This window comes from Chroicocephalus ridibundus, chromosome 1, assembly GCF_963924245.1.
Source record: "Chroicocephalus ridibundus chromosome 1, bChrRid1.1, whole genome shotgun sequence".
Taxonomy (NCBI): Eukaryota; Metazoa; Chordata; class Aves; order Charadriiformes; family Laridae; genus Chroicocephalus; species Chroicocephalus ridibundus.
Genome location: NC_086284.1, coordinates 97673697 through 97697372, shown reverse-complemented (window position 1 = coordinate 97697372; position 23676 = coordinate 97673697). Strand labels below are relative to the sequence as shown.

Here is a 23676-nt window from a genome sequence, read left to right as displayed (position 1 = left end):
CTGCTACGGTAATTCAAGAAAAATAAAAATGACATGAATCTATCATCTCGAAATCAAGACTTCTAAAATCAATACTGCAGCTATCTTTCCACCCACTCATCTATACAACAATGCCTACCATTATGAAAGTGAAGAAAGCAGCTGAATAATAATTAATAGAAGACTGTATTAAACATTTAGTGAACTCTCATAAGACTTTTATTGGAAGGTTTTACTTGGATAGACTGTGAATAAAATCAGCCTAGGCTAAAAGAATATAAAATAGCATTGATTTAACTATTCACGGAATCATGGAATCTTCAGAGTTGGAAGGGACCTCTAGAGATCATCTAGTCCAACTCCCCTGCTAGAGCAGGATTGCCTAAAGCACATCCCTCAGGGCTGCATCCAGGCGGGTCTTGAAAATCTCCAGAGAAGGGGACTCCACACCCTCCCTGGGCAGCCTGTTCCAGTGCTCTGTCACCCTCACTGTAAAGAAGTTTTTCCGTGTATTTGAACGGAACTTCCTATGTTCTAGCTTGTGCCCATTGCCCCTTGTCCTGTCGCTGGGAACCATTGAAAAGAGCCTGGCTCCGTCCTCCATAAACCCACCCTTTAGACACTTGTAAACATTAATCAGGTCCCCCCTCAACCTTCTCTTCTCCAGGCTAAAGAGTCCCAGCTCTTTCAGCCTTTCCTCATAAGGGAGATGCTCCAGTCCCATAATCATCTTAGTTGCCCTACGCTGGACTCGCTCCAGTAGTTCCCTGTCCCTCTTGAACTGGGGAGCCCAAAACTGGACACAGTACTCCACTTGTGGCCTCACCAGTGCAGAGTAGAGGGGGAGAATGACCTCCCTCGACCTACTGGCCACAGTCTTCCCTCTGCAGCCCAGGATGCCATTGGCCTTCTTGGCGACAAGGGCACACTGCTGGCTCATGGATAATTTGCTGTCTACCAGGACCCCCAGGTCCTTCTCCTCAGAGCTGCTTCCCAGCATGTCCGCCCCTAACCTATACTGGTGTTTGGCATTCTTCCTTCCCAGGTGCAGGACCCTACACTTGCTTTTGTTGAACCTCATTTGGTTCTTCTCTGCCCAGCTCTCCAGCCTGTCCAGGTCACGCTGGATGGCAGCACGGCCCTCTGGAGTGTCGGCCACCCCTCCCAGCTTGGTATCAGCAGCAAACTTGCTGAGGATACACTCTGTCCCCTCATCTAGGTCATTAATCAATATATTGAACAAAATTGGTCCAAGTATTGACCCCTGAGGGACACCACTCGTTACAGGCCTCCAACTGGACTCTGTGCCGCTGATCACAACCCTCTGAGTTCTGTCACTCAGCCAGCTCTCGATCCACCTCACTGTCACCTCATCTAGCCCATACTTCCTCAGCTTCCTAATGAGGATGTTATGGGAGACAGTGTCAAAAGCCTTGCTAAGGCTTTTTTAACTTTAACTTTAATTTTTTTCGAAAGTTAATACTCATACATTTCAAATAAAAAAACATGAAAATCAGAATAAACCTACAAAATAAAAGAACACAATACTATTCTAACATATCACGGAAAATACTTGATGCAGCTGGAGTGAAACTTTCTTATTCTTTATCTTCTTTCCATTTTCTGACCACCTATTCTAAGACTTATGTGATTTCATAACCTCACTATTGAAAATGACACATTGCTATAATGGACAAATTCCTATTTCAAACTCATAATCATAGTTTGAATGTAAACAAAATGTCTGTATACAGCAGTAATTAGGACACTGCAATTTTATGAAATACTTCTACAGTCTTTAGATACAAGTCCTCTGTCCATAGAGCCGTAACAGTTGAACAGTGAAACATTTTGAGCAGCAGTGTCTTTAAACATTTCTCTAGAACGGCAGCTGACTGTGATGGGGTTTTTTCCAGCATTAGCAGATATTATGTGTTTCCATCAATCCAAGAAGTATGTTTGATACACAATCACAGAAAGATCAGAAGACAAAAGAGAAAGTTAGTTACCACTTTCTTAACGGTTAATTACAATTAGCATGTGTGGTCTACACGTACATTCCCATTTTATATACCTGAAAAATACATATATAAACCCAGTCACCTGAAACCTGAGAAATACTTGACAAAGCAGTATTTATGCAATGTGTGTTTAAATTCTCCCCTCCTTATGAAGCTAATTACAAATACCAGACCAGCTGAAAGGACTCTGACAGAACACAGAAAGAAGCACCAAAACAGATGTGCACCTTGACGATCACAAGGTATTGGTAAGCAAGCTATTTTCCTACTCTAAAATTTTATCCCTCCTGGATTTTCCATTGCAGGTGTTTCCAAAGCAGGAACTCCACAGACTGCCAATTACCAATTGCAATGTCACTGCAATGTCACTGTCAGTTGGGTGAACCTCAGAGCCTTTCGTGCAAACCGCAACCACTGAGCTATTTCAACAAATGCTGCGTGCCCTCCACAATGGCACAAACTACTTGAATACCTGCAGGCATTCAGAGCAGACATTGCATTTGATGAAGTAGTCCAGTGGTTGCTGTCTGCATGATGGATGGACTATTCCCACACAAGTGAAGGAGGTCCCCATTAGGTGGTTTGCATTCCTACACATCCCACACTACCCACTCGACTACTCTTTGTGTGGTAGAGCCCAGTTCCTTGGATCTGCCAACCACTGACACAAACAGCTTGAGAACCAACTGAAGGATCTGGTCCTGCTGGAAAAAACCCCAAACAACCCTCTCAAGAACAAATCTTACTGTATTACTAACAGCTTGCCCCTAAAAAAAAAAAAAAAAGTATTGATAGAGGAAGCAAAGAAGGGCAAAGAACAGACCTTGGCAGCGCTCTGTCACAAGCAACCCACTCTCACAGGTAAACAGCAATCACCACAAAACAACAGTTTCTTGGGTAAATGAATAAGGCGTGCAATACTGAAGGTTGGTGCATGAGACTACTGGAAAGAAGTCTGCATTCCACTATAGGCCTGGCCACTTTAAAAGCAGTTTAAACAGCTGCTTTACTATTTTAGTGTGACTGCAAGAAGAGCAAAACTTAATTTTCTGGAAAAAGATGAAAGAGCTAGAGAGAGCAGGAGACCAGACTCCTTCAGCTCAAGTAAATGGTCCAATGTGATTGCTGCTAAGGCCATCTCACAACTGATGGTAAGTTTTGTGTGTTTTCCTGGAGGTACATGGAAAAGAATGCTCCTGCTCCATTGAAGCCTTCAAAGGACTTCTAGAAGAAAAGTGATCCTCTGGTGTCTGGAGGCCTGCAGTGCCACAGATAACAACTGAGGGCTGCCTTCTGCTGTCTGCTTGGCCTTTGGAGGGTTGTGGAATTCAGCAGCAGCAGAGATGTGACAGACAGGCTGCTCCGTGCTTGTATGTTGGAGATGGAGCTATATGCTTGCTCTGCCTTGCCCATTAAATGTCTTTACCTGAATTAGACAAGAATAATGAAAGACTACAGCTGCCTTCTTGATGTCAAGATCCAATTCTGAATCAGAGCTGAAGATGGGAAAAAAAGCTTTTGTGCAGAACTCCCATGTCCCCGTTTCAAGGAATCAAACTTACACTAACAGAAGAAATTCCAGCATACAGAAGACCCTAACTTACAGAAGGGCCAGGATGCAGCAGTGCAAACAGACTGGGCTGGCTGTGATGTTACTTTAAAGGAGCCAGAAGCAGAGGCTGTGGTTCTAGATATCACTTGATACAGAATAGATGACGGCAGTGCTTCTGTTTTGGCAAGGATGGCTGTAGAAGGGCCAGAAAGTTCCAGTCAGAGATGACAGATTTCCTCCCAGCAGTCTGCATCTTTAGCTACGATGGAAGTGAGGAAAAGGGTCTGCATTATCTCTTGCATTAGTCTTTAGCTTTTTGCAGGACTGTGCCCCACAAAAGTGTCAATGGTGAAGGACTAGGTTTTATGTAACATTTAACCTTTATAGCTGGTAAGGAATCCTTGAACTGAGGAGCCTCAGGGTGTTCTAAATGGGGCAATAAGGCTGACTGATCTCAGTCTCCCTTAAGGTGTTTCTAAGGAACAGCGTGTCTTTCTCACACACACTGTCCAGCAATTTACAAGGTAACAGACAGGCTGGCCTTGGAGCACCACGGTTGGTACACTGGGATCCAAAGAGGGTGGTAGAGCCAGTTTCAGAACACTATTTCAGAGCTTGGACTCCATCTTTTTATCTTGGAGGGACTCAGTGTAAATCAGCAAATGACAGATTAGTCAGGTTCAAAATCCTTACTGAAGTAAAAGAGAAAAGTTGGCATCCAAGTGACTACACTTGGATACAGTTATTGCACAGAAATAAAGGGTAGCCTTTGATGAACTACTGAAACTGTTTAAGTGTGCAATCTACAAGACAACTAAGGAGGACATGAAATTATTCAAGTTATGTGAATATCTCAGCTATCTCTATTCTACTGGTGTTCTACCCTACTTGAGAAACAGGGAAACAACAAGGAAAAATCAGTCAACCACTTTATTTACTGCTTGATGATAAATGGTATAAAAGAACAGAGTATCAAAATTTAAGATCCGTAAGAACTATTTTACTATACTTGATTCAATTTATGGAGCTAATCCCTTATGTCATATGTTACTATATTAATTGCATGAAATAGGTTTGGTCTGAGCACAGTATTGCAGCATTTGTATATACGTTGAGAACTTTCAGTTCTTATATGAATAGTCAAATAAAATCATCAATATAAGATGATGTATCAGCTAAGATTTGTACTTAAGATAATGCTGTAATGCTGCTTTAGTATATAGAGAAGTGTACGATATTGAATTACAGTGAATTGCGTATGTGCCTTGGAGCCAATCCAACACTTCTTTTTATGAAAGCTGGAAAACTTAAAAAATAATGTAAAAATACGAGAAAGAATTCTAAAACTGACCTTATTCCCACCTGCTTTTTCATTATCCCTGTTTATATGAGACATGAAAAAACCTCAAACAGTTCCTTACCCCCTCCTTTTAGGAGGGCTATGTACATGCCTCTCATTAAAATCTATGAATATCTGAAGTGGTCTGGTTAAAAAAAAAATATGTTCAAGGATGAAGCATGATAGCTTAAACTACCTTAAATGGTCTAGAGGTCTCTATCTGCCTAAAATTTACAGATTTTTGAACTCTGTGAACATAAATAGATGGAATAGCTGCAGCAGGAAATAAGACAGTTTGACTAGCATTCCACTCTGAAAGAAGCGGGATTCTCCTTGCATTCTGCAAGAAAGTCCTGTGGAGGATGAAGATCTACAAAGAATGTATCTACTACAAATGACTTGCTATCACCTCTAAGTTTATTACGATTCTGTCATACCTAAATACCCACAACAACACATCCCACTCTTCTTGCCCCCAAGAAAACTTGGGGGGGCAGGGAAGGGAAAGCAGTCAAAGGGATTAAAAACAAACTCAAAAAATCACACAAAAAGGTATAAGATTTTATCTGTGTTAGATTTTCTTCCTCTAAAAATTATACGCAATACTCTAATGATACACAACTTTCTTAGTACCACACTACACATAACTTTGTTGTATGAATGAAATGGCAAATGTGATTATTCTACACAACCTTAACATAAAGCTCTATGTGCAGTTAAGACATCGTAAATTAATGCATCAATTTATACTGATGTTCTCAACAATCTCACTTAAAGGCATAGAAGAAAAATCTAAACTAATTCAAAGCTCTAATTTATTAATACTTAGGCTTCACAATCACCTGACTTTACTGCCCCATCCACTGGAAGGTGCTAGATAGCATGATCCGCTGAGTGCAAAAAAGCGCTGACCTAAACGCTGCACCTTTTTGACTTTTTTCCAACAACACTAACTGTGTCTCTGCAAGAATAAACCCCAATGAAAGTCTGAGGACCTTTCAATAGAACCCCAGTGACTGAGTCTGCTCCATTCATCATTTTTCTCTCATCACCGATAAAGCAAAACCAGAACTCCAACTGAAAAGCAACCCTCCGCCACATATCCAACATTCAGCCCCATCCAGTCCCCAAAAAGCCCTGTCAGAATTTACAACTCTTTCTAACTCTGCATTTTTACATCAGTTTTAAACATTCTGATTCAAGTCTGAGTGTACTGCTTCTCACATCCAAAACTTTCACACTATACAGCTATGTAAAAATTACTGAATACCAGGCTAAATGAAAACAATCTCACTTTGCCACTTTTTTTCCCCAAGAGAAAAGTAAAGTTTTTTGTAAACAGGCTTTCAAACAATCAATATCAACAATTCACAAAAACCTGTTGAGTCATACTGCTCCAGCCCCCTTATTGAATTGTATTAAAGAGCGCTAAAATTCTTCTCCTGTCAGTGCTTTCCTTTTCAAGCAACTGCTGTGGTTGCCACAGGTATGTTACAGTAAGTCAGATAATGCAACCCAGGACAATATGTCTTCAAACGTCACATCTGTATTAAAAAAAATAAACTATTATACACTCACGCGGAACTGAAGTTGAAATATTCACCTATCAATAAAACACTGCACAATACTGATACTGTTAACTTAATCCAACTTACCATTGAAAGGCATTGTAATGGAAGTAGACCAAACCAAGGCCATATAAAAAGGCAGCATTCTGTAAAGAAAAGAAACAACATTTAAAACCCAGTAGAGACAACCATATGCTGCAGGATTGAGTTTCCAGTATTTTATTCATCCTTTGACATTCTATTTCCATTATAAGATAAGCATATTTCAATTTCACCTTGAACAGGAAGAACCAAAAAGAAGGAATGAAAAGACAGCTGAACATTTAGTAATAATAAAAAAAAGTGATTCTCCACAAAATATTTTTTGAGGAATAGTAAGAACAATAATATTCAAGTACTATTAGGCCAGAGAAATGGATGTGCTTTGTTCTATTTGTACAACAGCAGGGAAAGATATGACAGAGTAGAGGTCTTGGGAAATTAAATATAATAAAAAATGTTTTATAACCAAACACCATTTCGTCGTCACAACAATTTATACTCACATAAAAGTAAACAAAGCCACACACTCTTAATTTCAGTGTCTGAAGTAGAACATTAATTATATGAATCTGAAAATATGCTTAAGGGCTTCAAAGCTAAGACAAGCATATTTCTTCATCGTTACTCAAATTGCTATTTTCTAGTTCCCTACTTTGCAGAAGGGGAGCAGAGGCGAAAAAAAGGAGAAAACAAAATAGAAGACAAGAGGAGGGGGGGAAAAAAAAAAAAAGTCATTCTCCTCCTGGAAACCCATTTCCCCCCCATTTTCTTTTCACAGAGAAGTATGATTTGCTTCTAAAGTGACATTACTGAGGAGGTTTAATGAATGTTTAACTATCCAATTCTACAAATAATTATTACAAATTTCCTAAATTAGTAAAAATAAACAAATTGCCTTTTCTATTTGCCACAGCATAGTTGTCTTCTATTTAGCACAGCTATTCCATTATTTACAAGAGACAACATGTACATGCTGCCTATGACACATTTTTAGGCTTTTCTTACGCGTTAATTCTGGTTTTGAGAGACCACGAATACATCCCAAAGAACATAAAGCTCTGACACACGGACAAGAAATGCAATTTCCATTGTCAAAGACTGTAGTTCAAGATATTCCCTCTTCCACTTGTACGCACTTCTTGAACAAGTCAAATTTCTATGGAATTCCACAGAAGGCATTATAGTGATGCCTTAAACTTAATCCAAATATAAAAGGTATAACCAAATTTCTCCTAAAAAATAAGGGGTAACCAGAACACAATTCAAAGAGTAGCAATTCATCTGAAACAGGACCCAATATTACCATTTCATTATACTTCATTTGCATCTTCTAAATGCAAATTACAACCAGGGGAAATGCCAAAGATCCTTTCATGAATACAGTTGGATCATAGCTTCAGCAGTGGACAGCTTCCAAGAAAATGCTGTGGTATGACCAGATACTACGTCAATTAGAGCACTGGAAGATGTTAACAGGGGGAGTAGAGGGGGAAGTACATAAACAATAAAAGATGACACTTTAATGTTACCATAAAACCGCATTCCTGTTTAATTGAACAAAAACACAACATGGACATCATCAAGATAAAAGATCGCTAATTCCGTAGCCCATGTACTTCCTCCTTTCCAAGCGTGCTCTGGCAACAACAGACTAGGAAAGGCAAGCTCAAAAACTGAGCATACATAATGCCTTGATTTAAAAGTAATTTTAAATGAAAAAGTAAGATAGAAAGAGAGAATTTCACGTCTACAACACGGAAGCCTGCAAAACACACCTCGTAACCTTTATTGTGTTTGGGTCGGGCTCAGTAGTAGAACAGAACTTAACCAAACTATCCAGTATCACCTCAGAGATCTACGAACTGCAATCAAGGCTAGATAATCTTAAAGATTGAGAATAACAGTAATAACAAAAACCCTTCATCACCACACTGCAAAATTCAAGCAAAAATATGCCAGACAACTAAAATTATTTTCCTCTTCTGAAACCTATTAGAATTCACAGTCCAAACAAGTTACAGATTCAGAACATTCATCTAGCTGATATTTTGATCCTAAGGGTTAATAACAATCAACTTTCAAGGCACAACAGGACAAGATGTAGGCGATTTGTCCAAATGTAATTAATATATCAAACTCACATGAAGCTTTCGGGTTGTCCCCACCCCAGTAAAATACAAATCAACCATTAATGCTCTGTCCTTTGTTCTGTGACTGATTTTCTCATTTTTCTCTCATTCTCATTTGGCCTTACAAAGCACTTGAGATTGACCTTAAAAATCTGTTAAGCTACCATTGTCTTCTCAATAAAAAAACAGGGCAAGATTTAAGACTGTAATACTTTACTACAAATGTAAAAGTGCAAATTCGGAAATGTCAGTACGGATCATATTTATCTGTTCTGAAATACTATAGCTCTAATAATATGTAACACCATTAGTACTGTTTGTTGACCGTGTATTAGATTCGTCTTCATAAAGATTAAAAAAATATCTTTTAATCTGTATTTGAACCTAGAGGACAAGGACTGCAAGATATTACAGTGGTTCAATGTATGCAGTATTTTCCCACAAATAACTTAAGGTGAGATGCACATAAAGTTCATTACTTTAGCAACTAACTTTTCTGCCTGTATTACAGAATGCCATCAAGTTCAACATACAGCCAAGTTCCTACTGGCAACAGTCAACATGAAAGGCTAGAACAGCTTGACGCATATCAGGACCAAGCAGGATCATTACACAAAATTTTCATCTGTAAAACAACCTTTTTCTTAACATCATAAGATTCTGTGACTGTTTACCAGAAACACAACCCATCTTAAGAAACCTGTTTTCAGTTGCCTCTGCTACTTTTATTTGGACACATTTATCACAAAAAATATCCATTACATGTTTTCCAGTAAAGATTACTTTTTTAATTTAATCCCTGCTATTCAAAATATATTAAAGATCCCTGCTATAAATAGCTGATGAGGTAGAATATAAACCCATGTTTTTTCCTCCAAACATTTTTCAGTAAGAAGAAGATAAAATTATGTTATTACAATTACTTCCCTTAAACTTCTTAACAACTCTCAGAATTTCTGAAGATCTCATGCTAACAAAATCTCATTCTTTGGCTACTAACTTCTAATGTAATTTTTATGTTATCAGATCTCTCTCTTCACTGAAATCTACAGTAAATTGAAAAAAGCTGCAAACTGAAACAGACTGTACCTCAAATTTGAAGTTTAATGTCTGGGGTATTTTCATTCTACAGCCATGCTATTAAAAAGCAGACAAATCAGAAATGTTATTTCCAAGCCCACATCATTTACATTTTCTATGTACTATCAAAACATGTTAAAATATTTCATACCAACCACTAGATGGCTCAAATACCTCTTTCCATTTTACATGCTTATGCAATTTAAGAACATTGTCAAGTTTATATTGTGTATTCTGCTATTTACGTGCTCTGTTTAACGCTGAGCAACATTTCAATTATATTTTACAAAATGTATAAGCCACATTATTTTATTGATAGGTAACTCAGAAGGCAAAAAGATATCTGTATGTGCCTTTTTATGTAACTGAGATGAATAATCACGTTGAAGACTTTTCGGTCTTGTTTGTTTTAAGCAATCAAGAGAAAAATAATTAACCAATGAGGAACAGCCCACCCATCTCACAGACCTTCTGTATTAACCCAAATGACTGGTTTATAGTCTCTTTGAAGCAGCAGATGAAACAGATCCCAATCATTTCATGTGCTCTGTTCTCAAGCTATTTCAGGCCAAGTTCACAACAAACCACTTCTCTCCGTCTTCCAGCATGCAGCCAATGCTTCCATAAGAAAGACGTCAGACTAGGCCACCACAGTTACACTTTACCTATAAATACAGGGTCAGAAAAATGCACCTGTCCTGTGTAACAAGTTGCTATACTCACATTCAGACTTATAAATGATGACCAACTTAGACTGACTAGATACCACATCCGGGGTCCAGATATTTTTCACCAGTAACGTTATCTGCCACAAGCAGTTGAGAGCCTGTTACCGACTCCAAATTTGTTTTATAAATACAAGAGTATACAAAGAAGTTATGCTTGCAAGTGGAAAACCTATTTAGCAGGTACCTCTAGAAAGTCAGAGAGTAGAAAAAGCTGAAGAGTTAAAGAAGCCTCAGGGCAGCATCCATTCAGGACCTTCCAACTTAAAAAATAAAAGGAACAGTTTTTGCCATAATATAGCATTACTGATTTAGAAACATTCCCTGTCTAACACTGCCTCTTGTTTTTGCTGATACCATCATTTGTAGAGTACTACAGCCAAGTGATGCCAGAGCTGATCTGAGTTATTAATATCCAGATAAAAAAGGATTATTTTTAACTGGATCAGCTTCCCAGCCAAGTTCAGTGTGTAGCCCACACCCCATAAACAACTGCATTAGCACAAGCAAAAGAGTGGAATGTAAGCAAAATATGTAAAAGCTCTTTAAGCCTACCAGCAAAATGCATATCAAACCTACAATGATTTTTCAAACAGAAAGAGTGAAATCCTAGATAAAAGATTTAAACAGGAAACCTATATTAAAAAAAAAAAAAAAGCAAGCAATACTTTATTACCTCCTAAGCCAGATATAAATGTTTGACTTGCAAGAAATCAACTTCTGTGGATCAGTACAAGAAGGACAAAACCATGAAGTAACATCACAGCCTGCCTGTCAGCCTTCTCCATGCAGGTCCTTAACAAGTGAGACACACAGGCAAATACACCATTTCTTTTTTTATGACACTAAGGGGCAGGGCCAGACATAGACAAAACAACCCCTTTATTTCATTAAAAAGTTGATAATATTTAGACAAAAATCTGAGCGTATCCCACCATACAATGCAATTAAAAAAAAAAACAACCAACAAACAGGAGAAACAAAGTCCCCATGCAGTTCACTGGTGGAAGACTGAAGGAAAACTATGGAAAAAAGATTAAGTTCAGCACCCTTATGAGATCAGTGACTGTTTTGTATTTGCTTACTATTGCCAGGAATCAAAATGTCTTTGATTACATATTAAAATTGCTTCCAGCAGGGCGCTGCTCAAGTTCCAGTGGAACCTGCAGTCTAGCCCACGTCACACCAGGCTGCAGAAGACGCGTGCCCACACGTGGGCAGGGGGCCACTGCTCTTCAGAAAATCTAACTAGGAAAACAGGGTTGTACAGTTTAGGTCACAGGGTCTCTCAGCCACCTGTTCGAAGCAAAAGAACAGTTTTTGTGTTCAAATGTGTGAATAGGTTTATTTCTTCACTGAGAGAATGAATGATGAAGTTTTGACACTATGGTGCCTAATACTTCCTCCTGACACCACTCAATATATAACAACAGTTCCCTGGAGAATATATACTGCATAAAAAATCCCACTCAGGCTCTTGCGCATAAACAAATATATGCCTTTGGGAGCTGACAAGCTCTAGCAGTTCCAGTCACAAAGATTCTAAGTGTTTGGGAGAAAGAGGGGAGGGTTCAAATAAAATTTGTTTAGATTTGTACAAACACGAAAAAGAGACCTATCTACACATTCCCAACACCTCCAAAAATACTAGATCCCTGCAAAGGATGTATTACAAATCATTATGATTAGTTTTGGCTTCTTCAAGGTCTTCAAGAAATTTTATAGTACCTGGAAAATCATTTGGTTTATACAGGATCTTTAAAATGCAGCTATCCATAACATGCTTGCACAATGCTGCTTTTTGAGCAATAATCACAATAGTAAAAAAAATTGTTACTGGGTGTGTGCCTGCATCCTAGCAGCCATGTGAAAGTAATTAATATATAAAAGTCATTATTCCTGTGACAAATATATTCTGGCATTTGTAACAGATTAATTAATGTTATTGTTTCAGTAAATAACTGCAAAGTAATTTCATCTTGTCTTTAAGAAGTTAATCTTTTCAGAGAGTAAGTATTGCCAAAACGCATCTACTACTTGTAGAAGAAAACCAGCTAATATATCTTAATTCATAAAAAATACTTCAGCCCCCTTTTTTTTTTCCTTTCATAGAAAAGTTCTTAAGAAAGTGAAGCAGAAAAAACAAACCAAAACGGAAAAACCCCAAACACAGAGAAGGAGAGAGTACATAAAGACAAGACTACTGGTGAATTATAAAAACCCATATACAATAACTAATTCAAAATACATTAATAATTTCAAAACTCCTTGAGTAATACCCTGTGCCATAATCTCTTTATAAGGAACCCTATAATGTGAAAGACAAAATGATAAAGCAACATTAAATAACTCAAACCCCATTCATTAATGATGGAATCTATGTGGTTTTGTAAGCTGGGTATTCCTTTTGCCATAAGTAGATTTAGGTCCTTGACAAAATGGAATACTGATCAACTAGCATACATCCTCAAATTTGTCATAAGAACAAACAGCCAAGCAAATGTCTAAATAGTGATTGTTGCTATGGGTATCTGACTTATGTGCCTTCCACCGAAGCTTATAAAACATCACTTGATGTAAACATCTTCATTCCTTTGTATTAAGTATCCACTTGATACAAATATTTTCAATAACTTAAATATTTTAACAGAAAATAGTATTTTTCTAAAACAGATCAAGTGAGAAATGGTGTTGTGCAACATACAAAGATTAAATTCACCTTGAAAGACATTTTATAGAGAAGATTTATCTAACTAAATTTAATACTCTCCCTACAGATTCCCTAAATGCTGTTAATAATCATAAAGTTTCTAATTTATATTCTATGATACATGATTTTTAAGAAAACTCCTGACCCCAAAAAGAAAGTCATATTTGATACTGGATGCTTTTTAACTAAACCAATTTGCCCAAGGTTTGCATAAAAAAATGGAGAACCAGGGAGCTGACCCTTCTCTCTGCTTAAAGGAGGGTCAACTACAGCAGGTTTCCCAGAACAATGTCCAGTTGGGTTTCAATTGCCTCCAAGTAGAGAGTCTCCACAAACTCTCTGGGCAACCTCCTCTACTGTTCAATCACCTTTACAACTGAAAAAACAAACAAACAAATGTTTTTCCTGTGTTTAAAAGGAATTTTGTGTCTTAAATCTGTGCCCACTGCCTTTCCTTCTTTCACTAGGCAGTACTGAGAAGAGTCTGTCTCTGTCTTCATTACTTCCTGCATCAGATATTTGTACACCCCAATAAGATGCCCTTGAGCCTTCTCTTCTCCAGGCTGAGTAATCCCTGCTCTCTTCGCCTCTCCTTGGATGACAGATGTTCAAAGCCCTTAATCAGCCTCATGGCCCTTTACTGGACTTCCTCCAGTATCTCCCTGTCGCCTTTTACTCGGGAGCCCAGCATTGGACCCAGCACTCCACATGCGTCTCACCGGGACACTCAGTAGAGATGAAAGCTCACCTCCCTCAACCTGATCGTTATGCTCTGCCTTATGCAGCCCAGGATGCTGTTGGCTGCCTTTGCTGCAGTAACACATTGCAGGCTTATGGTTTACTTTGTCCACCAGGAGCCACAGGGCCTTTTCTGCAAAGCTGCTTTCCAGACAGTGAGCCCCAGCCTGTGCTGGTGCAAAGGATTGCTCCTCCACAGATACAGTACTTGACATCGCCCTTTGTTCAGGTCCTCTGAACAGCAGCACAACTATGTGGTCTCTCCCTAGTTTTGTATTCTCTGCAAACTCCCTGAAGGTACACTCTGCCCCATAATACAAGTCATTACCTGAAGCTACTGAACAACACTGGCCCCACTACCAACCCCCAGGGTTCACCAGTAGCGGCTGGTTTCCAGTTGGACTGATACTGATCGCAATCCTCTGAGCCCAGGTTAGCCAGTTTTCAATCTACCACACTGACCACTTATCTAGTCTGTACTTCATCGATTTGTCTGTGTTATGGGAGACAGTGTGGAAAGCCTTACTAAAGTAAACATAACCAATACCCATAGCTCTCACACCCTCCACCAAGCTAGTCATTGTGTTGCAAACAGCCATCAGATTCATCAAGCATAATTTCCCCTTCATAAATCCATGCAGATTACTTCCAATGACTTGCTTGCCCTGAGTGTGTTTAGAAATAGTTCCCATATATATATATTTTATATATATAAAATAATAATAATAAAAAAGCTCTATCACCTTCCCAAGGATGGAGGAGAGGCTTGTTACCTATCCTATTCAGCAGCAGACTCATATATTCTCTCATCTTCCTTTTGCTGCCTTTATACTCATAGAATCCCTTCTTGTTGCCCTTCATACCCCTCACCAAATTGAACTCCATGTGGGCTTTGGCTTTCCTTATGTGATCCTGGAAGGCTTCGATGATGTCTCTGTAGTCCTGCTGAGTCATCTATCCTTGCTTCTAGCTCTTATATGCTTCCTTTTCATGTCTGAGTTTAGTCAGAAGCATCTTGTTCTTTCATGCAGAATTCCTTTCCTTTTTATCTAACTTCCTGCAAGACTGTTCTTGAGCTTGGAGAAAGTTATTCTTGAAAATTAACAAGCTCTCATGATCCCCTCTTTTTCTCCAGGGCCATATCCAAGGGATTCTTCCAAGCTGATCCCTCAGCAGACCAAGGTCTCCTCTCCAAAGTCCAGTGTTTTGATTCTACTATTTGCCTTTATCCCTTCTCTCAGGATCTGGTCTCCATCATTTCATGGTCCCTGCAGCCAATGTTGCCCTCAACCTTCACATTCACAACCACTTCTTCCATGCTTGCAAGCATGAGATGAGCAGACCACCTCCCCTTGTTGGCCCCTCTATCAATTGTGTCAGGAACTCGTCATCAATATACTTCAGAAACTTCCTCGATTGCTTGCACCTACATTGTGTTGCCCTCCCAGCAGATACAGGGATGGCTAAGCCCACTATTAGGACCAGTATCTGCAAATCCAAGGCTTCTTCCAGTTGTTGGAAGAAGGCCTCATCTACTACTTCTTGACCAGGTTGTCTGCAGCAGACAACAACCACGTCACTCACATTAGTCATCTACTAATCCTGACCCATAATCTCTCAACTAGCTTCTCAAGTGTTCAAAAGCGGGGCTCCATGCATTCTAGCTGTTCTTTCATAAAAGGCTTCTCCCTCTCCTCACCCTCCTAAAGACCCTGTACCCATCCATTGCAGCAGTCCAGTTGCCTGGGCTATCGCACTGCATTTCTGTGACCCCAGCGAGATCACAGCCCTGCAACTGCATGTGGACCTCTAACTCCTCCCATTTTTCCCCATGCTGCATCTGTTAGCATGCAAGCACTTCAGAGAGGCACCCAGTTGTGCTGTTTCCCAGAAAAGAAAACAGAGATTCCCCTATAATGCTGTCCTGTAGGCACTTCCTTATTTTGTCCATATCCTTGAGGTGCAGCACCAATACTGATTAGCATAAGCCAATTAAATACAGAGCAGTTCTTAACTTCTGCTTTTCTTTGACGACTACTGCTCTTATTTCATACCTGTTAAAGGATTTGGCTTTTCTCTTTTTCCAGATAGATATGCTGACCTAACAAAAATTATTCGATCTCTTTACAAAGAGTACAGAATCAAAGTACAGAAATTAATGTCTGTTCATGTATACACACAGAGACTACTGAAGCTTCTTTTTTGGAAAATGAAATTTGGACAGTTTATTGAAATGTTTTATTCCCTTTTATATGGTAAGTGATCATCACTATTTATATCCATCATCTTCAAAACATTTTATGAAAAATAGAACTACTAGTATAGAATTTTGCATTCTTGATTCACCATTTTTCTAACCCTTTCTAGCAAAGACAGGAATCCTACTGAGTTTACAAGTAGCCCCATTATTTCCCTGTCAGTTTCTCACTGCTGCAGAATCACTACTGTGTTGGAAAAAAGCCTTAATATCATTAATTACACAGCTGCTCTACCTGAGGCACTACACATAAAATGGGAGTAGACAAGCTAGATATACTAAGGTATGAATGACTACAAAGTGATTCAAATACAGACAAGCAAACCAGTAAAAAACAAAGGAAAACCATTACCAAAATGAAGTGGTGAAACTGCCTATGGTTCTTCCTTCCGATCTTAAGCCACATTGTGCTGGGCAGTAACTAGAACCAAGCTGAATCTGGAACACTGATTAATGGAAAATTTTTAAGTTGATTTTTTAACAAAGTTCCCTAAGAATACTGTTGGTACTTTTATGTTGTTCTTTCCAGGTGGATAACTCTTGAACCTGTCAGCTGCCTTCAAATGCATTTTATAGAAAGCAAGACATCTCAAAGATTAAAAACTTGAGGAATGTCACTGAAAATACCTGCTGCAGAGAGAAAAGAGCAGTCAAACCAAGGCCTACTTTCAGAAAGCAGAGAGAGTTTAATCACTCTCTCTTCTTTGGGAAGAGACACTTAGCCCATTAACACAGATTTAAATCAAGCATGTGCTTTTCCTGCTCAGAGATGTCACAGTCAACAAGATGTCATTCAGGACGCTTCACTAAGAAAACCAGAGGAATTCCAGTTCATGTGTGCTTACAAAGAGAAGTGGGAGAAGGAAGGACAGGAGGTGTGAAAGGACAACAGATTCCAACCCGTCATTACTGAGGCTTCATTAACTCTAGCATAAAAACAGTTTGTTCTGTAAACTGCAAACTGAACAAAATTGCATATTTAGAACAAAATTCTGAGTCTCAGCTTTAGAAAAAAAAAAGTCTCACTGGTCGCTTCAATTTTGACTTGATTTTTACATTAGTAACATCTGAAGATGGGAAATGTTACTGGATGGCATATTTTGGGGTATAAATTTTATGTATTGTTATACATATATCAAATATTAAAATAAAAATCTGTTATTTTTTTAAAAGGTTTAATTGTTTTAAGTATCGAAATGCAAGATCATTGATTAATGGTTGCTAGTTAGATATCAATCAATTATTACTGAAAATTATTTTCCAATTAAGAATGTAGATGGTTTAGTAGTAATCACTAATTGGTGTTCTAATTGGTGATTTGCTGTTTTATTTGTTAGAATGTACAAATACTTAAAATACGATACAACAGACAAGGCAGCAGGCCCACATGACAGGCAGCTGGGGGAGCAGACAAGATGGCCAGCAGCCAAGAGCAAAGCAAAGCAGCTGGGCAGCCCACCAACCATTCCCACAGAATATTTCAATTCCATCAAATCATCATTTCTTAACAGAAAACTGTACATCAGTAAATTTTCAGCCCACTCTGTGAATATATATACTAGTGAGTTTAAGAGCCTTCAATTTCTAAAGGCAAAACAAACAAAAAAAAAATACAAACAAGCCAAACTATAGGACACTTCCTTCATTCTCCACCATCTCTTCTCCGCTAATTCTGCACTGCTCTACTTACCTCTTTCTTCATCTACTCCAGAGCTCACCTTTCTTTCCCTCACTAATCCCCCTTCTTCTTGCCATTGTAGCCCTGCTGCTGTACCTGATGTTACGTAATTACTTCTGTCAATGGTTTAACTTCTGAAAAATTAACTCAAAAACTACAAACAGAAACATCATAACTGTCCTGAATCAGGAACCTGAACATTTTTAAATCCACTAATCCCTCCTCAGTTCTGATTATTACCTTATTTTACAAGGAAAGATTATAAGAAACCTCTCAAAGTTGGTAGTTCTAAAATCTTTTCCTCTGGGCAGTTTATTCCTAAACTCTGTTGCTTATGCAGTTAGCCGATAGCCTCAAGGAGGAGGGAAGAGAGGACAGAAAAGGGCCAATTAACCAATGCCATAGTATGGTGATTTCCTCCTCCTCTGTTTTAATTTGACATCCTTTTGCAAGACTCTGGGGAGCTCTTAATTTAAAGATACCTTGCCAAGTTGAGTTCCACAAATTAATTTTACATTATAATTGCTGCTCCTCGGTGTGAGTGGATACCCCCTTACTGTTGTACTAAAAGTGAGCAGAATTCCTCTCTGACCCATATACATGGCATGTGTTGATTCACTCTACTTCCTGTCTGTCTCCTCTGCAAAGAGTTCTTGGATGTGTTTTTATCATTTATCTGAAATTTCATTCTGCAGTTCTACATTTGAGAGAAGGATTACTAGATTCTAGACAAATGTCAAGCTGAGCTACACTTATCTTTTATACAAGAGCATGCTTTCCAGTATAGGCTTCTATATTGTTCTTTATTAAACTAAATATTGTTTGGGCTTCTAACATTTTCTTCATACTCCCTACTTGTTTTGATACTCAAGTCAGTTCCCTGAACACCATCAGCTATCTACACATAAGATGGTGAATACAAACAGTTTCAAATACTTCCATTTAAAAATCTCAACATACCATATGAAATTCCATCTATGGTCTTAGTTCTCCATAATCTTTTTTTCTACTTCTAAATTTCTACTATTCATCACACAAAATTTATCTTTATTTTAAAATACCAGTATCGCTTTCACTTCCAATCATTAAGTTATTAAAAATATTTAATACCAGCCCCACATTTACAACTCTACTATATGATACTGTCTAATGTACATCAATTTAAGATTTATTTTCCTAGATCAAAGACGTGTTTTCCCCGCTCACAACACAATTAACAGTTTTCTATCATCTCAGAGAACATTAAGGACTGCTTAAAATTATATCCTGTATGCTACTTCCCATCTTTCCTGAAGCAGCGATTCCTCACCAGTGTAATCTGAATCTCTCTACCTTCTTATTTAAAGTACATTTTCAAAAAAGACTTTACAGCTTTCTCATACATTGTCTTAAGCTCCAGTTACCTATTACAATGGAATCTGCATAAACAGGATCTTTCTTTAATTGCAGATACATAAAAAAAAAAAAGAAGTAAATTACACCCACAGAAAGACAAAGATAGTTCTAAGGCATGAAGACAATGACGTGGGCAGCTTCATAAACCTGTGATCACGGCGTTGTGGTCACGTAGAAGATCTCAAAATGGGCAGGCACAAATATCCTACTTTGAAATTATCAATACTCTTCACAGTATGTTCCTTAACCAAAGAAGAAACCTGTCTCTCAAATGTACAGGAGAATGAATACTAACATGGGAAGATTATGTGAATTAATTAAGGGTACTTAAGTACTGGTCTGCTGGGAAGAACCGCCAACATAAAAAAAAAAAAATTAAAAAAATATATCACTCCTTGGGAGACAAACCATATCCATTGAAGGCCTGTTCTGACAGATTGGGAATATGACAGGCAGGGAGCCTAAAAAGGTCTCTTCGTGATCAATGTCAAGGAAAAGGATAGAATATGAACTCATTTTATGGAAGGTCTAACTTGTGCTTGATGCCTTGCAGAAACATTTAAGATAAGAACACTTCCCTCTTTTTAATGTGCTTTTGACATTATATTTGATCCCTTTCTTAAACACAAACACATCCACTTTAGGATGTGCTTTAGGAAATCCAGGCTACATTTAATTGTTTAATGTGGTAATTAAATATCTGATTCTGTATCAACTCATAGATATATTCTACTTCTCAATTTAACTTAAGATTTCAGAGAACGATAGCTATGCCTCTCAATCATTTTTAAACCTATTTAGTGCCTTCCGTGAGTGACTGGGCTCCAATAAATACTTTCAGGCCTAAAATTCATACCCTCTTCTGTAAAACAAAGAAACATGCTAACAACCTGCTTCAGTCCTCCCCAAGCCCCTTAGAGAACTCTGATGTCTGGGCAATATGCATGGGGTGAAAGGAATAGAACAGAAAATCCTACTTTATTTACTTGTATTCAAATGAAGTGGGAGTTCCTATAATAAGAATTTTGAGTAACTTGGCTTCATAAGATCCATGTCTTAGATTTTCTTACACACAGCCACTCACCCCTTCGTCCCCTGATTCTAAAAGCAAAGTCTACCTAAGCGACTCAGAAGAAGAGGTACGCTTCTGGATTTAAAGTGGTTTGATAACCCAGACCAATGAACTACTGTTCATCTCACACTTGACTGACACAGCACAGAGACAGGAAACTTTGTTCCGCTTATGACAAAGTAATCCTTTGTCAACATGGCAGATCACATTCTTCCCAATAATTACAAAACTGTCGACCACTTTCTTTTCACAGCCAGAACAGATTAGTTACCATGGAAAGGAGCAGCGCTTCAAGACAGGGCTCCAATACCTCAGTGATTCACTGTGTTCCAGCCAAATAACAAAATAACGAAGTCCTACCCCTGGTACTTGCTCCCTGAACTTGAATCACCTAAATATCTCAAGACACACACAACATGTCCCAGTTTGTATGTACAGGCTCTAAGAGTAAGAATATGTAACTAAAACTAGAATCCCAGGAAAAGATAAAAATTGAGTTTTAGAGAGGTTAGTTAACAGGGAACTCTGGAAGATGCCACATGGAGTTACATGCCTACATAAAATTTCAGAATTAGCAAAACCAATGAACAGTAGCATTTTAAAAAATCCAAAATATCAGTTGTGTTCCTTTAGAACCATTTTTATTTTGCATTATTTTTCCAAGGCAGCACTTAATATTCATTCTCAGTTCAAGACTAGTTGATTTCCTGTGGCATCGTTCATCTGGGTTTGTCTTGAACTCAGAAGTGACATTCATCATCTGTTTGCTTCAGTTTTATATTTACTCAAAGTCCAGGGCAGAACAATTCACCTGCAAGGAGTACCTAAATGTTCTTTATCCTATAAAAGCCAGTGTTACAGACATCGTGATCCAGGAGAGACTCGCAAGGAATTAGTTTGACATCAACGCAGAAGGAAGATAGTTTAGTAAAGAAAAAGGCTGCCATTCCTCTGAAAGACATTGTCTGAGTGAAGTGGCAATGCCTTCAAGACAAGCTTTTCTTCAGAACTTATTTACAAGTTTCAGGCAGATAGAGGGCTCTGTCTGCCTAGATTTTGAGATCAGAAACAGAATTGAGACAGGGCTATAATGCTCCATTTATGAACTAGATGGATGATTTCATTTATGTTATTATATTTTCATGGATTTCAGAGAGAGAGAACAGTATAAAGTGTACTGAAATTCTTGTATAGCTCCACAGAGTAATTCTGCTCTAGACAACAACCAATGATTCCATTTAATCAGAAAATCATACTTCCTCTCCAAAAGGTAAAGACTATGTCACAAAACAGAAACATAACTCAGAGTAGATGACCCTGGAGGGAGGGGCAAGTGATGGTACAACTCAACAGTAACATTTAACTTCTAAAACGTTGCTGTTGAAGTTACCGCTAAGAGTAACTTCATTCATGTTTCTATCCTTATTCTAAGCCTTCCCCTCCCAAGAATACCCTCCCAACCTCCAGTGATTTGTGGTTCAGAGGTTTCTAAAGCCAGACAAAATGTCTTCATATTTAATTGTTTTTAATGGATTTTTCTTCCCTGAATTTGTCCAACTGCTTTTTGAAACCATTAAAGCATTGCGAGTCAGCAGCAATCTGCAAAACTGATGCAACGTTCTATACAACCACTGATACAAAAACTTCTGGAAGATGGAGTAAGCATGTATTTTCTGCAGCAGTTGACAACAGAACCGAAAACACCATCAGCACTAGTCTCATTTAAATAAAGAGATTCCCCCTTCTCTGTCGCCACTACGGGTTTTCATCCCTTAGCTATAATGAAAAAAGTAATTCAGAATGATAAACAGTTTATCATCTTTTCTTTCCAAAAACAAAGTTCAAGCTAACTGCACATATAACTGAATCTCTCCTTTTTTTCTTTTTCCTCCTTCTCGCCCCTTTACTGGATCCTGTTCAATCCATCTCCTCTTCTACAGCGTTTACCAGGACTGGAATCAGATTGTTCAGCTTGTTTGTTTTCAGAAAAAGTTCACAAAGTTCTGATTACATCATTCAGATAGCTGGGAACGGATCAGTGTCTGATCCCAAGAATCAGAGTCTGACAGGTAAATGCATGAAATGGATCCCAATCCTCTTTGGGACCAGAAAAAAACAATACCTGAAATACTTTTAGAAAAGACATTAGACAGCATCAGTACAGTTAGGCTGTCTGGCAATACAGTTTCATTGCTCTTTTTCTGATGACCCCGAGAATTCAGAACAATTCAGAAAGAATAATTCAGTTCAGAAAGGCTAGAACAATGCCTGCAATAAGAAAAACACTAAGTAAAAACCTAATCCAGAAAGAAAGACTGAATGAAAAAACCAGGAAAAATACCTACATTTATTTTGGCTGGTAAATACCAGGTAAAATTTAATTGAGGAACTTTTTGGCCTTGCAGAACAAAGGCTGGGCTGGGAAAGAAGAAAACAGGGCAAGAGATCCCTAAATGACTGTTATTTCTCCCATATCTGAGACACTGGATCTCTCATCAGTCCCATTCCTCTGGCAAATGAGATGAGAAAAATGACACAGCATAAGCAGTAGAAGTTACGAGTTCTGAGTTTTCCCTCAGAAGTTGGGAGGGATAACTTGTACAAAACAAAATGATACTGCACAGTGACTTAGGAATCAGTGCCAAATAATTCGAATATAGCAGCCCAGAGAAGCGGCTGAGGGTGGCTAGACAATGTTTTCCCAACTTGTTCTGAATGCTGGTAAATCCCTATTTACTTACTACAAGCTTGCAAGATGCATAGGGACAGATGATCGGCTACAGATTTGCTAGGTAGCTGCAAGACCTTCTCAGCATACATTTAGAAACACTTTTGCCTGAAAATATCTAAACTCAAAGGTTTTGTTTGCTTGCTGTTAGTATGCTTTAGCATTTGAATCTCCCGTATTTTTTCAGCATCTGGCCTTCCCTTCAAGGAGAGGACTCAGTGGTTTCAGCACAGATCTCACTTGATGCGCCCCACGAAGGCAAGCAGACACCAGCGATTACTTCTTGCAACACTTTTATGCAAGTAAACAGGAGACGCAAAACTGATTTCTATTTCTCCTCTAAATACTCATCCCTGTAAGGGTGCTTCAGCAGAGCACAATCATGCTAAAACACTACTCTAAAAACGTTTTAAATTATCTGCCTTTTCTTCAAAGCATGAGCTTATTAGCCTCACACAAGCTACTCGTAGGCTCTTTAAGAAAGACACCCCAAGCTCTATGTCTCCCCATCCTCCCACCTGGTAACTTCTCCATCGATTTGTACTAGTTCCACTCACACCTCAACCACTCCTCCCCCGCCCACCACCACCACACAGAAAAGACTGAAACTGTATCCCTGGGAAAAGGGGGAAACGATGTAGCAGAACACTTAATTAGGTATAT

General features: G+C 38.5%; 1 protein-coding gene across 11 annotated transcripts in view; it reads right to left on the bottom strand.

The window, feature by feature from the left end:
- The window catches only part of KDM6A (lysine demethylase 6A), a 161073-nt gene that overhangs the window by 78205 nt on the left and 59192 nt on the right, over positions 1–23676 (bottom strand). For all 11 annotated transcript variants that reach the window (XR_010072296.1, XM_063344335.1, XM_063344349.1 and 8 more), the window contains exon 5: positions 6547–6605. Coding sequence is in view for 10 of the 11 variants with exons in the window: in XM_063344335.1 (XP_063200405.1) it covers positions 6547–6605 (59 nt within the window). In the remaining variant the exon portion in view is untranslated. The remainder of the gene's footprint in view (positions 1–6546; positions 6606–23676) is intronic.